Source organism: Siniperca chuatsi, linkage group LG15 (genome assembly GCF_020085105.1).
Source record: "Siniperca chuatsi isolate FFG_IHB_CAS linkage group LG15, ASM2008510v1, whole genome shotgun sequence".
NCBI classification, from domain to species: Eukaryota; Metazoa; Chordata; class Actinopteri; order Centrarchiformes; family Sinipercidae; genus Siniperca; species Siniperca chuatsi.
In genome coordinates this window covers 24,659,857-24,676,134 of record NC_058056.1, presented here as the reverse complement: position 1 = coordinate 24,676,134, position 16,278 = coordinate 24,659,857, and the positions used below count along the sequence as shown (strand labels likewise).

The 16,278-nt window shown below is 40.7% G+C and overlaps 1 protein-coding gene across 1 annotated transcript in view; it reads left to right on the top strand.

Annotated features, from left to right (window-relative positions):
• Positions 1-15,242, top strand: part of atrn (attractin) — a 136,246-nt gene extending 121,004 nt beyond the window's left edge. The window contains exons 28-29 of the mRNA XM_044167851.1: positions 5,078-5,192; positions 9,282-15,242. Of these exons, the coding sequence (XP_044023786.1) occupies positions 5,078-5,192; positions 9,282-9,406 (240 nt within the window). The 3' untranslated portion in view covers positions 9,407-15,242. The remainder of the gene's footprint in view (positions 1-5,077; positions 5,193-9,281) is intronic.
• Positions 15,243-16,278: the final 1,036 nt, after the last annotated feature.

The window sequence follows — 16,278 nt, the reverse complement described above, 5'->3', positions numbered from 1 at the left end:
AGGGACAATATTTGCTTTTACTGCAATCAGATGGAAAACAAAATTGCAATTTGCTCTGTCAGTATTTAATTAGGATACTTTTATCTGGTTCACTCCCACCTCTCTCGTGAGTTTTTAAAGAAGCTCCTTTTAAAGTGCTTCCAGGGCGCAATAGAAGCCTTTTTGACGAGGCCCCAGAAGGTCCTCTGCCAAGTTTGATTTTAGTGTTATTTTAGTTTTCCAAAGTTGACCAAATGAAAGAAAGAATAAAAATCACTTTACTTTTCTAATTAGAGTATTCCTTCTCTCTGCTGTTGTCTTCTCATACCAGTGTCTTGACAAATCTATCAATTAAGATATAAAACAAAAGAGTTTGTGGCTCTAACTGGGGCACCTTGGCATGACAATGTCTGGTAACCAATGTCTGAAAATACATTCTTGATCAAATTTATGGACAGCATTTTTCAGCAATAGCCATTCAATGTACAGAGTGCATTCTGTAATTGCCTCTCTATATAGTAGTTTACATTAGTGTTGCATACCCAGGCACAAGGGATTCAAAGGAAACCTATGCATGTGATGTGTAAGACACGAGCCGGTGTGCATGCACGCATTTCATGTATTGTGGGAGACAGAGTTCACTATTATTATGTTGGATGACATTGTTGACTGTTTTCTTCAGTCTTCTTTATTAAAACGTGATGCAGTGAATCCTCTCAGCCTACGCTTTTTATGGATGGGTGCGTCAACAGTTCACAAGTTGTTCCTGTTGAATTCCTGATAGAGTAGCTGATTAAGGCACGTTTGCCGACCCTGATGGTCGATACCTGTGCTATTTCAGACAGACCTGTCTGACCTTTTATTGTTAAAACAGCCATACTGTTCCTCCAGTAACCACACGTGTTGCCATATCAACCAGGACTGAAATCTTAAGGATTATAACTTATAATCAATAACTTACAATTAAGGTTAACATAATGTAAAGGTTGTAAACCTCTTTGTGTCCTGCTCTTAAGACCTTTTAGTGCTTGTCCAAGCAGTTCACGTAAAACAAACCTTTGTTCATTTAAATGCATAAATATGATGAGACAAAAGTGCCATGTGAAGCATTTATTAAGATGTCACAGTCAAATTACTTTTGATTCCTTCATACTGTAAATTTACTGCAAACAAATTCGACCACAGGTAAAATGATTTTGCAGCTTATCTTTCACACCAGTGGTGTTGTTGGTTCTAGCGTTTCTTATAAATAAAGCCACATTTTTCATAAAAACCTGTCTCTTACTGTTCTGGAGATTGTTGCTACTTGTCCCTCCTGGCTCTTTCTCTTATCATTCTGTATTTTTTTTCTTGTTACTTTGCTAAGAAGGATAAATACATCAGTGTAATGGCTGGTTATTAGAAGCTGCCAATCTTCTCAGCAATGGTCTTGTTTGTTTATGGTAATTATTATTATTATTATATTTTTATTTTGAATAGATAATTAAATGTCAGTCAAATGTATTCTAAAATGAATGCTGATGTTAAAATACTTAACATAGCACCTCCAAAAGACTGAACAAGGAAGCAATATAGGAAAGACAAGGGAAAGAGAGAAAAGAAGAAGGGAAGGAAAATAAAAGTTTTTCTTAAATGGAAAACATTTAACGGAAGGAGGAGCTCTGTTTTTTCTTTGATATGGTTTTTCTAAGTTTTCCTTGTGTGAGTCAACGGTTTTAGGATAGATGGTGTCATATGCTGTGCAGATTGTAAAGCCCTTTGGGACAAACTTGTCTTAATTTTGGCGTTTTTAAATAAACTTGACTTGACAAGAGTGAAAGATAATCAAGGAAGGGAGTTGACGATGGATAGGATAAAAAACAAAGCAGTGACCCTGTTTTCCCCTGTGGACTCGTATGTTTGCATTAATCACGCTAATTTCTCAAAGTAAAAGCACTGAATTGCTGATTTATTGTTAAAATTCCAGCGTGTCAGAGTTGAGGTACTGTACATAGTTCTGGTATCCAAACATGTGTCGGAGTATTTGTTATTTTCTGCGTGTTGTTGATGTTGCTGCTGGTTTGACTGCAGTGTTTCCAGCAGGCGAGTCTGTCCCACTATGAGCCCATTTGTCTGCATCTGAACTATTTCCCCTGTCAGTTCTTAGGGGGGCTGTAACGCTGCAAGTGTTCGAGTGCAGCATCAACACAGCTGAAAATTGCTGCAAGCTCAGAGGCATGCACGCAAAGCACACACACACAAACACAACCTCCTAATAACCTTCTCTGTCCAAAGATGCATGAACATAGTAAATTCTCAGCTGCACAGAGCAATCACACACACACACACACACACACACACACACACACACACACACACACACATACATGCGTACATACTGTAAGCCCCTTTCAAACATGGAATCTGTAATGTTGCTGGCTTTATTTATCTGTTAAAGTAATGGCTTTTTGGCTTTCAAACATCCGCATTCTTTACATAAATATCCCTTTACAGCTTATTTAAAAATGACTGTACCATTACAGTTACTGTAGAGCTGCTAGCCTCTGCTTTACAAGTCTATTCATCCCTCTAGATTCCCTAATAAATGTTTTCATCAATTTAATCACTTATCAGATGGAATATGAAATTCTGCTCCCGGTTGAATATAGTCTGACAGTGTCTAAGTAGAGTTAAAAAAACTGATTATGAATCAGTTAATTCTTATTTCCTCACATGCTGTATGTAAAGCATTATGCCGGGTATTCATTCTGTAAGCAGTTGGCAGTAATGAAAGTTGAAAACGTAGGGAAACTGATGGTCCGCTGATTATTGTGGGTTTCTAAGGGTCTTTTTTTTCTTTGTTTTTATTTTCCTCCCATACGCAAAAGGAAAAGAAACAAGAAAAGAACCAAAAAAAACAGGCGGTCAAGATCTGACATGAAAAAAAACTGTGATGACTTAAAATTAGCTCGTTCACAGTATCTTTTGGTTCTTCTTGTTGTGTATTTTGAGATGATAATTAAATGACAAATTATTATAATATTCTTAAAGGCTGCACAGGTTGCACATAGGCAAACATGCACTTTCAGAGGCCTCTGCATGGCTGTTTCTTTTATACTTGTTGTTTACTTGCTGTATACATGGTGTGCCTTTTTGTGCTTGAAGTTTGAATAGACGTTTACATTTTTTTTTCTTCTTTTTTGTGAACCCAATCACACAGCTGCATCAACCAATCAGCTTGCTTGACGCTCAGGTATGGACGTATGTTGTTTGGGAAGTGTGTGCTTTGGCTCATCTGCAACCTACAGTTACCCACAACACCCTTCTCTGTGTAGACCCACATAGAAGTTTACGTGAATCTTCTGAAAACCATAATTCCAACCTTAGAAGGCACAGCTGTGTTGGAGGTCCGACCCAGTAAGACTGCAATCGTGGCTTTTATAGAAAACTGATTTGGGGGCTTATTCATACATGAGACCGACATGTAAAATTACCAGGAGATTTAATGAGTAAAGATAATTTCTGAAAGGTTATATTGTCCGCTAACACATGTACAGTGCAAAACAAAGAATAAATTGCCCTTCTCTGTCAGATCGTACATGACCACAGCCCGTTGCACAGATACACATGTGAAAACGCACGTGCTGCAAAGACGCAGGCACACATCCGTAGGGGCATAAACAAATACAGAATCCCCCTCTGTTAAAACATCAGCTCCAGTGAATCAGACACACACACACACACACACACACACACACACACACACACACACACACACACACACAGAGGCACCCAGGTCTTTGTGCCACTTCCCCAGCTACCTGTGTGACAGCCTGTGTATCCTGCTGGTATGAAAGGTAAGCCTCAGAGAGAAGGAGCAGAGAATAATTGTGTAAAATGGGTCAGAGCCTGAATATCATTGCTGCCCCGCTCCCCATGTGTATGCTTACAGAGTGTGTGTGTGTGTGTGTGTGTGTGTGTGTGTGTTGGGGGACGTACTTGCTACATAGTGAGGACTGAAACACATTTTTTTACCTACAGAGTGAAGACATTTTTGGAAAGTGGCCAGCCCTCACAACTTCAAAGGGCTGTTTTAAGGTTAAGACTTGGGTTTAAGGGTTAGGTTAGAATTAGGTTATGGTGAGGGTTAGGGTTGGGCATTTAGTTGTGATGGTTAGGGTAAGGGAATGCATTATGTCAATGACAGTCCTCACAAAGATAGAAGTACAAGGATATGTATGTGTGTGTAAGGATATGTGGTGTATGTATACAGTTGCATGTGAGTGTGAAAACTGAGTGTGTATGTGTGTTTCTGTGTGTGTGTGTGTCACACTCCAGCGCTATTTCCACTTGGGGCGTTAAGCTCAACTCTCCAGAGTATAAAGACTGGCGTGGGAAGGGATATAACTTGTGTGTTCAGAGGTGTTGTATGTGTGAGCAAATTGAGAGGCAGTGTCAGGAGTGTGTGAAACCATGCCATGGCCTTGTTTCCTGTCCGGTTCAGGAATTCGAAATACAGAGCGAGATAGATGGCGAGAGAGAGATACGGACGTTATCTGTATGCGGGTAAGGTGGCAGCATCCCCCATATCCATATCCTCCGTCGAAGTAAACCCATGAATATTGTGCGAGGCTAGCAGCAGCAGATCCGGCGACTGTTTACAGACGGGAAACTCATCCCCACATATGGATGAGTTGCTGATAAACAGGAGATATTGGTATTAGAGAGTCAGGTGTGTCAGGCAGCCTGCGGCGACAGGAGTGTACCGCCAGTACCACCTACACAAATCTCCGCTCCCAGCACCGCCACTTGATATCCAGTCGCGGCCTGCGCTGCACACAGGCGGCATTGTCATGAAATTGTGCACAGTGGGGGATTTTGCGGGGGGGGGATCCAATTTGTGTGCCCGCAGATCAGTATGTGTATCTCAACAGGGGATGGGAAAGGGTTTTTTTTCTGGTTGCTGTGCATGTTGCTGACACAAACAAGAACAGTAACAGCAAAGCCTCTGTTATCCATGTCTTTGAAAATTGCGTGTGTTCACCAGGATTTGGAAGGCTTTTGATGTGTAATACAGTTTTTTTTTTTCTTTCTTTTCTGTTTCTTTTTCTTTCCGCAGTCCGTCCCAAAACCCATCGCCCTCGAGCCTTGCTTTGGCAACAAAGCCGCCGTGCTCTCCATCTTTGTGCGGTTACCCAGGGGCACCGGCGGCATCCCTCCTCCAGGACAGTCTGGTAAGACACAGCCGTTGGATCCTTCACTTGTTTTCTTTCCTTCATCTGTCTTTGTTTGATTGTTGTTCTCTTTTTTCACATCCTTTCCTTGATCTACCTTCCTTCCTCCGCTTAGCTCTTCTAACTTCTTTTGCTTTGTTTTCTTTTGTTCTTCTATATTTCTTTCGTATTATCCTTCCTTCAGAATGTTACACCATGCCCACATTAAGGTGAATAAAACTGAAAACATCTGCAAATGACTTCTGTCCACACTAGTGATTTCAGATCGTTTTCAAAAAATTCTCAGTCCACACTGAAACATCAAAACAACAGCGAATCTAAACCTTTCTTCCTCCTTAACAACAAAATTTTGCTTTACAGTCATCTGATGAGGACGGACAGCCTGGATACTCTACTGAGTCTCTGTTGTTTTCCACTTGTTAAGGTGGTTACAACATAGCTGAACAAAGAATTTAGTTGTTCTCATTCACATAATGGATTTATCTGTTTCTGTTGTCTCACAAATAACTATGATAAATCAAAGTGATTTGATTGTGGCTTATAAATGCTACCTCAAAACCAGGTAAACATATCTGTGCTGCTGCGGCAGTCCATCAATCAAATCACTATTTTTTGCTTGAAAAGTCATCTGATAACAGAAACATAAATATGTATCAGAACATTTATTGTCATTATCATCCCATATTTTGGCATTAAACAATGAGGGATCTCAGAGAGAGCTGAAGATGAAATTTGGCTTCTTCACAATTCTGCTGCATATCACCCAAACATGTTTGTGCAGGGGTGTAGACATTGTTTTGGAAAAGCTTCGTTGTCCCCCATCCCTGTTACAATGTGAGACCAGCAGTTTCTGTCAGTCTCTACACTGTATATTACCTTTTGACTCACAGATTATTTTAACAGAATTTTTTTCCTGCACCGCTGTTTGACACAAAGAAAACCAAACGCTGTGCGCTGTTCTTCCAGTGCAAACAGAACTAAAATATTGTTGTTTTTTCGAGACACAGTGAAATCCTCTTACATAAAATGAGGGGAAAATAACACCTTGGACTGACGATCCTCAGTGACAGAAGAGAAGAATCAGGGATTATGGGATATGTGGTCTTCGTGTTGAGACACTGGCAAAATCATACACAGACTGTAGAACAGAGGCTACAAATCATCTTGACCATGGTCTCATTTGTTTACAGTAATTATTTCATGGTTGCACCATTAATGTGACAAGGATGTATTGACTTTTAAAGATGCTGCAGCTAGCAGGCTACAGCACTCACCCTGCTTTTCCTCATTTCTTTCCCTGTTCCCTCCCTGCTTTCTCCACTTTCTCCTCATTCTGTCTTGTCTCCCCTTTCAGTTCATTGTGGTGAAATGAATTTGTTGCTTTCACTCTCATCTGTTTCCTCCCTTCATCATCTTTCTTCCTGCATGCTGTCTTGTCTCTCTATGCTAAGAAGCTTGCTGCAGCTCTTGAGTTTTATTTCTCTTCTTGATTTTTCTCTCCTTTCTCCTCTTTTCTTTCTTGTCTGTGAGGTCTGGGTTTAAAGTGCAGTCTAGTGTCTTTTCTTGCATTTCCCTGTGCTCTCTCCTCCTTTCTTTCCCGAACAGTCTGATAGCACTGAGAATTGAGCCCAATACTTCTTTCATCCTCTGCTCTGTCACTTGCTCTCTATACGTTCCCGTCTGTCCTTCATCTGTTTTCCTTATCTTTCTTTCCAGGACAGTCTGATAGGACCCAGGACTAAGCACTTCACTTGCCTTTTCTTAAAGTTTTTTTCTTCTTTTCTATTTCTTCCACTGTCATCTTCAAGGACTCAAATGCAAACTCAACTTGATTTCTTTTCTTGTTGTATTTTTTCCCCTTCTGTGTTTTATAGCCTCTTTGCCTCCCACAGTTGCAGTCCCCAGACCATCAGTACGCCCCAGGCCCTTATTAATTACCACATAGTCCTTTTGTCATAACAAAACCGCCTCGGCTCTCAGTGGAGCTTTCCCTCGGGCAGATTTTGTTGAGACCGTGTTAGCCAAGTTCCTACCATCTCCTCATGTCCGCGAGGGTCTCCATTTATGATGCTTTTAACTTGTTTTGTTTCGAAATCCTCAGGCTGCCGTCGGTCGTTAGCATCATATCACAGCACATCTGTTTACACTTAAGCTTGTTGCAAAATAGCCAGCCTCATCACTCTCCAAACAGCCAAGAGGAGGTCAGCACTGTAGATTATCTCTGATTTGTATCTGAGCCTCATTTGGTTGCTTTGAACCATCCTGCACCCACTTCTAGATCTAGCTGCAGCCTGTTACACTAAAGACTATCAGACTGCATGATTTCAGAGGATGTGATCGCAGCCACAGCTTCTCCCCTTGGAATTTATATTTTGCCGTTGGCTATGTGTACTTGATCGGGGTAAATGCATCCATCGTTGGAGATAAATGGAGTTTATTGGAATTTCATGGCTCAGAGAGTATTAATAAATGTTAATGAAGTGTGTTATAAGTTAATGATTGCCTGCACTGCCAGTCTATGATCTCACCACCTGTGTATGTGGTTGTGAGTGGTGTGTGTGTGTGTGTTGCTGTGTCCCAATTTTACACTACACACTAAGTCTAAGTAGGCTTTGTGAATGTAGTGTGTTTATAGTGGAAAAGTGACAGTGTTAATGGACATCATTGCAAAAAAGAAAAAGGAGAGGTGCTTTACATAAAGCAAAGAAATGTGCAGAAAAACACAATCACACAAAGAAATTCAACTAAAGTCAATCAAAAAAGAATATAAAAGTAGATAATAATAGACAAGCAGTGATGTTGACAGGTTTCCAATGTAGTGAGTCCCCATCATTCAAGTACGTCCCAGGTCCCCATTCAAATTTGTGTTTTTTGACCAACTGTAGTGTTAAACTTAGGGATTAGGATTTAGGGATGGGTATCAATTTATCGATACTACAACTCTTATCTATACTCTTATCGGTTCTTTTTCATTACTAAATAGTTGCTTAGTCGCTGTATAAACTCTAATATTTGGCTGAAAACAAATCTAAAATGTCAATGTCAGTCCCTCCTGTCCTCTGTCCTCCTCCCTCTGCTGCTGGTGTGATTCACTGCAGGTAAGTTACCTGGTAGAGGGAGGACGGCCTGGTTTGTCTCAGCCAGCAGTAAGTTTACAAGAACTAAGCTAAACAGTTAAGACTACGTACAGACAGCTTTCGTTTGAGCTTGTTTGTAACAGTTCGTTATTAACCGAGCTAGCGCGCTGTACTTGTGTAAACATCACGCCGGTGGATAAGACTGAGGACAGAGCAGATTAAATTAAAATATCGCTTTCTACATGTTTATGTTTGTTGAACAGATGTATCGATAAAGCATTGGCTTTTTACTCGCGAAGGCGAGTGTGTGCTCAGCCCCGACACAGAAAGCAGGTGAGAGGCTGCAGCCTGATAATAAATTACACCAAGTTTTTTGACAGCAATGTTTTTTTTTTTTAGTTTATTTATATGATTTCAACACATATTTGTTGTTCACAATGTAGCACTGTCAGGGGAAAAATAGGGTGCGTCCCCTGGATGGATTTTAATGTGTCAGAAATGCAGGACACATACCTAGCAACATCACTGGACAAGAAATGCAGTTGTAATAACTGGAAAGTTTCTGGAAACCAAAAATATGTGTTAAATATTTGGAAAAAGATTTTGCTTTCTCTTTGGAATGTCACACTTAAACTTCACCTACAAAACTGTAGGGTACATGCATTTCTTGTCTACTTATTGCACAAAATGACAATTAGTATCTTAGTACATACTGTATAGTATTACTGTGTAGTATAAAATAGGGACACAGTTTGGGTGTGTCCTTTTTTTGTCCTGTGAAACAAAGCTGTCTCTACTTTCGACACCTAGTCACAGATGTCTAATTTTATAGGCTAAATGATTGAGTGAATTTGAAAAGTTGCGTTTGAATTAATTTGAACAAATGTTGTGTTAGTTCTTATTCATTGGAACTTTGAAAAAGTGACATCCCCAGATCACAAAATAAGAAACCAATGGCATGTACATCTTTGCATGATATTCACCTAATTGTAATATTTTTGTGTGTCTGCAGGTCTGGCAGTGGCCAGTGCGCTGGTGGATGTATCTCAGCAGATGTGTGTGGGCTACAAGGAGAAGTCTGGAGGGCTGAGGAACCGCAAACAGCAGCCCACCGCACAGCCATCCACCTGCATCTGATCACGCCCCCTGTCCTCCTCTACCACCCCACCACCCAATGCTCTCCCATTAACCCCCCGCCTCGGCCTCCACCTTCAGAGACTTCTGCCAGCTCCGCTCTGGCAGGGAGAGGTGCATGCTGGGACGCAGGACTAGAACATTTTGGTGAGGGGCCGAGTTGTCCGGTGGACTGGAGCCTCAGCGTGCTTTCACTCCCTCTCCTCCTACGGGAACAATGGGTCCCCATGAACTGAATGACAGAAACTGGACTCAAAGAGGGGGAACAGGGGAGGGAGGGAGGGAGGGACAGCGTGGGTGCTGACTTCACCCTTTTCTCTCAAAAAAACATTTTACATTTGTCGACACCGCCTCGTTGCAGTCGAGGTGGCCACGGCTTGCTGCTAGAAGAGATCCTCGTCTCGTAGTTTTTGAAAAATCCAGAGACTTTGCAACGCTCTATATTCTTGTTTTACTTAAGTTATTCTTTGTTTTATATTGTTTTATTTTGAAGGCAGGAACAAACTGGACATGTTCAGCTGCACATGCACACACAAAAACACACACACACACACACACACACACACACACAGACACACACAGACACACTTCCAAAAAACAACTTTCCAGGCTCTTGCACCCATTTGTAGCCCATTGTCGCCTGCTGTCATGTTCACAGCTCAGCACTGAGGGCTGATGTCACCGGGGTCCTGTACAGTTCGGCCTCCGAGCAAGCTAACAGCATGTTCAGTCTTCCTTTAATGAGGATCCATTGTAGGAGGCTGGCCATGCAGCCAAAGCCCATCTAAAGAGTCTGTGACATTTCTAATCAGCATCTGTGTCTTCGGCTGCTGTCTTCTCTGTGGCCTGTCTGGAGCTTTGTCTCCACCCGTCTCTCTCCGTCATTGTGGCCATCCGGCTGCTGAGCCAACTGCCTTTCCAGCCTCTCTGGCTGTGTGGCCGAGTACAAAACAAGACCACAACATCATCTCATCCACGCTGGCTGGCTGGCTGACTGGATCGTAAGCCAGCGCCGATTGAAACTTTTCCAGCTAATTACTCCTCCACCAGTTGCAATGAAAGCCAATGGCTCTGCACACACAGGTGTACACTCAGTGTTCTCACACACACACGGCAAAACAGTTGCTGGTGAAAAAAACCTCCAGTGTTTAACGATTGTCCCTTTGGCAGTGCTGCGCCTCGAGCTAATGTGAAACAGACTTCCTATAGATCGTCTGACTGATTGATTGAAGTGATTAGGCTGACCTGCGTGAGGGAGCCGGGGCAACGGTTCACCATCCTCTGTGATCATTGCCTAAGAAATCTATAATCTCTAATTGCTGCCCCTGTGTCCCCAAATGCAACGCATCTCCCCTCCCCCCTCAATGCCAGTCACCCTGTCGCTTTCCCCCTGCCGTTCGATGGCAATTGTTCCATGTCCCTGAGCTATCTACGGCTGCCCAAATTAGCCCCAGCAGCAGTGACAACTGTGTTCATATTGATGCAGCTACAGTGGAGCTGCTGATGCCAACATTTAAACGGTACTGGGCTGACAACTCTGAACATGAAGCACACACATAAGTTAACAGAGTGAGCAGCCACAATGTTTCCTTATTTGCTCCACTTTTGTTAAATGGGACTTTTGGATTGACCACATCTCATGGAAGACCTCAGGTATTGATTCAAAAAAAAAAAAAAAAAAAAAAAAAAAAAAAAAAAACGAGAAAGAAAAACATTCATCGCTTTTTCTTAAAATTGGCTCTTGAAATTATCTTGTTGCCTGGTCTCTTGGTCTTACTCTGTTTTTGTGCTCCATGTGTGAGGTTGCTCTAAGCCAGCCCTTTATTTTTCCTTGCTTTTATATCTGCTTTACCTGCTTTTTCCACAGTCCTTATCTGAAATCACAGGTCCATTTTTAAAGAAACATTACTTCTTTTTGTCAACTGGGGAAAATGAGGGAAACCACAGAATGAAAGATAGGAGGAAAACACAAGACACAAAAAAGAAAAAACTCAGGCTGCTAGTTTGAAACAGAGCTGTTGCTTTTAAATGTCACAAGTAATTTTCTGTTTTGTAAGGGCATCAGGGTGTCAGACCTGTGTTTCCTTCAGTACTGAATATCAGAGCAGGCTTGAATTAGTCCATAATGGTCATCCTTGCAGAATATAAGTTGGATACTCCAACACCTGCAGGTCTTTGACTAAAAGCAGAGGGATACACTAATATGGAAAATATATCTCCTCCTAACTCACATAGTTATTAACTTCCCGCCCTCTGAGAAGTACAGTAATAGAACAATTTAATAACTTGCATTATGCCCTAAAGAATGTGTCGTATTTAGTTCCAGGCTCTCTCATGTGTTCAGCATACTAGAACTGCTCATCGTCTGGTTAAAGGGCACACTTTTAGCACTGGGAAAAGGTCAGAGCAGAAAGCATGAACAAAGTTGACATTCTGTAATTATAGAAAGCTGGATGTGCTCACAACTCTGCTCAGTGACCTCAGCGAGTATCGCGCCGTTAAGGAGTCAGCTCTGTTCATTCTTGCACCGAGAAATCAAAGTACTTCACTTTATTATCAATCGTTTTTTGCTCTAGAGCAACCTTTTTTAGCTGTCATGCCCGGTTTAGGTTTTGATGTTTATTCGGTCCCTTCTGCAGAGGCTTGATGGTGGAAAATAACCATCAGGTGAATGTGATAAAATTTGGTCTGTGGTTGGTAAGTTTGTCCACCTGATTACAAATTGCATGAATAACCTGCCACAAAAAGTCCTTCAGAGTTGCATAAAACATTTTATTAAACACTGTTTCAGTCCATCTAAAAGCAAAGCGAGGAGGACGGGCCGTCCATTTCTTTTTATTTTTGTAACCAGCCACTGGCAGGTAACTAACCATCGTTTGGAGGTGCTATTCAATTCCAAAAATCTTGTTGGGTGTTAAAATGCTGACAGCAAAGGGAATATTTTGGGATGTACAAGGCTCTGTGGCTCTAGGAAGGCAAAAATACTCTTGGGCCTTGGCAGAAATTACACCTGACTTTAGTAAAATTCAGTTTATGGGTCAAACTGTTTTAACCTGCTTGGCAAATTGGCGGGGCTTAATTAATGTGACGTCCATATTTAGTAAACACTCATCTGGTGCTCCGAGCAGCTTAAAACAAAAGCACCAATTAACAATTATTTGAAGTAAGATTGTGACCCTGAGCTGATGAAGACCAGAGAGAGGTGAGCAAACATAACCTGAAAAGTCACATGACCCATCATCAAATGGGTGATGTGCTCCTGAGACTGTAATGCCTGAAGTGTACATGTACTACGTCTCTGTTCTCTGCAGCATCAGCAGCACTCTCACTTTAACAGGAGCAGCTCTGAGATCAGCCAGCATCTCTGATTTTCTGTAGGTGAAATGTTTAATTCCACAATGCTCTCTTTCCATTTAAAAAAAACACTACGTGTTCATGATGCTTACTGTTAAAAAATCACTTATTGCATTCTCCAGTAACAATATTCAGTGACAAAATGTACAACTATAGTCGTCTTCAGTTGCAAATTTTGTTTTGTTTCACACAAAGCAAAGATCTAATTTTGCAAAGAAACTCTATGACTGATTCAAATGTACTGTAGTAATAATTTCACAAAGAATGAAGATTGTGTTTGTTTGTTTTTTTTTTCTTTTGTAAATGAATGTAAAATGAAAAATCGCCTGTGCATCCACGGTGACTCTGTAAACTGGAGCTCGCTGGAGGCAGTTTGTAAGTCCCAGCAGCCTGCTGTCATCAGTTCCTCTGTGGCACTGGGTGACAGGGCAGTTCGGTGGTTAACACAGACAACACAGTAACTGAAAGGTCACGGGTCAGACCATGTAAGAGCTGGTTTGTCTTGTTGAAGATGTATTGAGAAAGACACTGAACTTGTAAAGAAGATGTAAGGTCTGCGGACTGCTCAGAGCCTCGTGAACCATGATCTTTTTGTGCTTGATGGTTCAGACAAGCAGATCCTGGGTCTGATAGTGTCTACAAATTAATCTTTAATGTTTGTTTTTACCTCTATGTATAATTGATATAACACTTCTTTGACGAACTAAACTATTTATTTTATTTTGTTGTTCTTTGTGGCCAGTCTCACCCATTTCAAATTGCAATGATGATATTGATGAAAAACAAACACTATTATCTGCAAATGCTATTAGACCCAAATCTGTAGTCAGCAGCCTTACACTGGGTTCCTACACAGGTCTGCAAAGTCTCAAAGCATCAAAAGTGATTAGGAATATTTAGGGAAAAAAACATTGCTTTTTCAACAGTTATTCAAAGTATTTCCCCCCGGTCCACCCATAGAAGCGTTTTCATTTATTTTTGGCTGATTAGATGTCTTTTCAGGTGTGTGGGCGTCTACAGACGGTGCTTGATTGACGTCTCCTTCATTGTCCTTTTAGTTTTGTTACACCTGTTAGGGTGGGACTAAATTAGACCTCTTTGAGATTGGACAATATGACCTAAAATCTAAAATCATGATAAATTGCCACATTAACCTTGATAATGATAAATATATTTTCCTCCTCATGTTGGCTCATTTCATTGTTTGTCTAATTAATTACAGTATGACCAGTTCAAAATTCTGGACTTCTTGATTGGAATGTGTGCTGATTGGTTGGTTGAACCTCAGGTCAAATGTTATTGGCTGTTGTGACTATTCTTGAATAATTATGATATTCAGAAAATTTATTGAAACGTGATATGAGGAAATTTGGGTCTTTGACAGATTCATGATGTCAGTAATCGGATACATTTGGTTTTGTATCCAGCCCACATGCACACATGCAAGGAGTGTCCCAGCCTTCCTATCTGAGACCCCACAGAAGTGACACATCAAAACTTAAGAGCGCAATACAAACCTTCGCTCTGTCCAGAGAAGGCTGGCCTCACTAAGGTTAAATCTTTTGACTTCTTCCCTTCGGTCAAAGCCCAGCCCTGTTGGTAAACATAAACTTTACTGTCTGCCCTGTACTGATGTTGCATTACAAGATTCCTGGGTCCTAAAGTTCAGATTTTTCAGATGATTATCTCTCACCACAGTTTGAAGCTGCCCGAGTGTGAAGTGGCCCCGAGCTGCTCAAAATATCTGAGAGGGAGTGTGGATATGTGTAGGAACCCTGTACACTGTCTGCCATCGTACCCGTGAAATACCTGTCAAATTAGTTTCAATTTTAAAGAGATGGGCAACTCCCTCTATCTCGCCCCGCTTTCCGAGCCTCAAACTTTATCGGGTAACACTTTAACTTTACAGTGGCCTTATTTCAGCTCATTAATCGCTGTATTAACTGATAGCAATGTACAACAAATAATCACAAGTGTGATTAGTTACTGGAAATCTCCTTAATACTCACAATACAAGTAGACACAAGAGTTTTCTCAAACACTGGCAGCATTAATATGTATTTAAAATGCTTAAATACACAGGTTAAAGCATCAGAATAAGGTCATTGTAAAATCAGGCATTACCCTCCTTTCTTCCTTTCTGTCTCTCTTTGTATAGTGGCATTATATATACTGAGGAATAGTTAATATGTATAATTTAGCAGTTGCTGTTTTTTTGTAAATAATGAGAAAGTATTGTGAATGACATTTGTTGAATGGTTTTAAAAAATCGTTTATGGCAAACCTCTCCAGGCTTTTATAAATGTGACTGCAGTACATAGCATATTTTATATGTAAGACAGCAGTGTAAAGATGAACAAGCATTACTAGAAGCTGATGAAACTACGTGTAAAACTTGAGGATAATAGCTTACTGAACTTGTAATTACTGATGTACATAAAAGAATGACAGAACATTTTTGTCTATTATTAAATGTGAAAATCCACCCATCGCTGTTTGTCTTGATAACTACATTTTACCCAGTTTCACACTTCTTTTGTAGTGCTTGTTTGAATCTGCCTGGAGTGCCAGAGGGGTTTCTGGTAAGATGTCTTTCAAGTAAGTACACTCAAATTTAAAAGAGTTTCTTTAATGGTATAACTACAAAAGCAAGCCCCATTAGCAGCCCCTAGAGGCTGCAATGTTCACCTCACAGTGTGTAATGTTGGATGGAGTTCAGGGTGTGTTTAAAATCAAATGCGTAAATCCTCTGAGGAGCATTAATGTCTTTATAAAACGAAATGGCGATCAGCTTCGTTGAAAATGTTTTTTTTTTTGGCTTGAGTTTGGCAGCAGAGAAAACGTTATGGGGTGTCCATAATGGATCATCCTTTAGGGAACAAAAATGTTCACAAGCTTTCACAGCAATGTAGTTATTGTATTTTTGAGATCTCTCAAAACTCGAAATTTTAGTCTGATGGTGGTGCTACAGTAAAAGGTCAAGAGGGTCACCAAAAACAAATTCATCCTCTGGGGACCATGAATATCTACAGCCAATTCATTGTTTCTTTCTTTACTTAGAAATTTCATTATTTGACCTGCGGGTGATGATGACTTAGATGACAACTCATGAAGAGTAAATACAAAGGGTTCGTCCTCTGGGGAACTCTGCTCAAAAGTTTTCTTGGTAGTCTGTCTTTGGATCTGTAGCCACACTACCGCCCGGGCTTAAGGGGTGGCAATGTCAGTCCGCAAAATGAAATATCTCGACAAATATTGAATGGATTGTCATGAAATTTTGTACAGACATTCATGTTTGCAACAGGATGAATTGTAATAGCTTTGGTGATCCTGTGACTTCTCAATTAGCGCCATCATCAGGTCAAAAATTAGATGTATCCAATACTCTGGTTTATGACCAAATACCTGCAAAACCAATGAAATTCCCATCTGCTAATTAGCAAAAGTTAGCATGCTAAACTAAGATGGTGAACATGGTAAACAGTATACTTGCTAAACATTAGCATGTTACCATTGTTTTT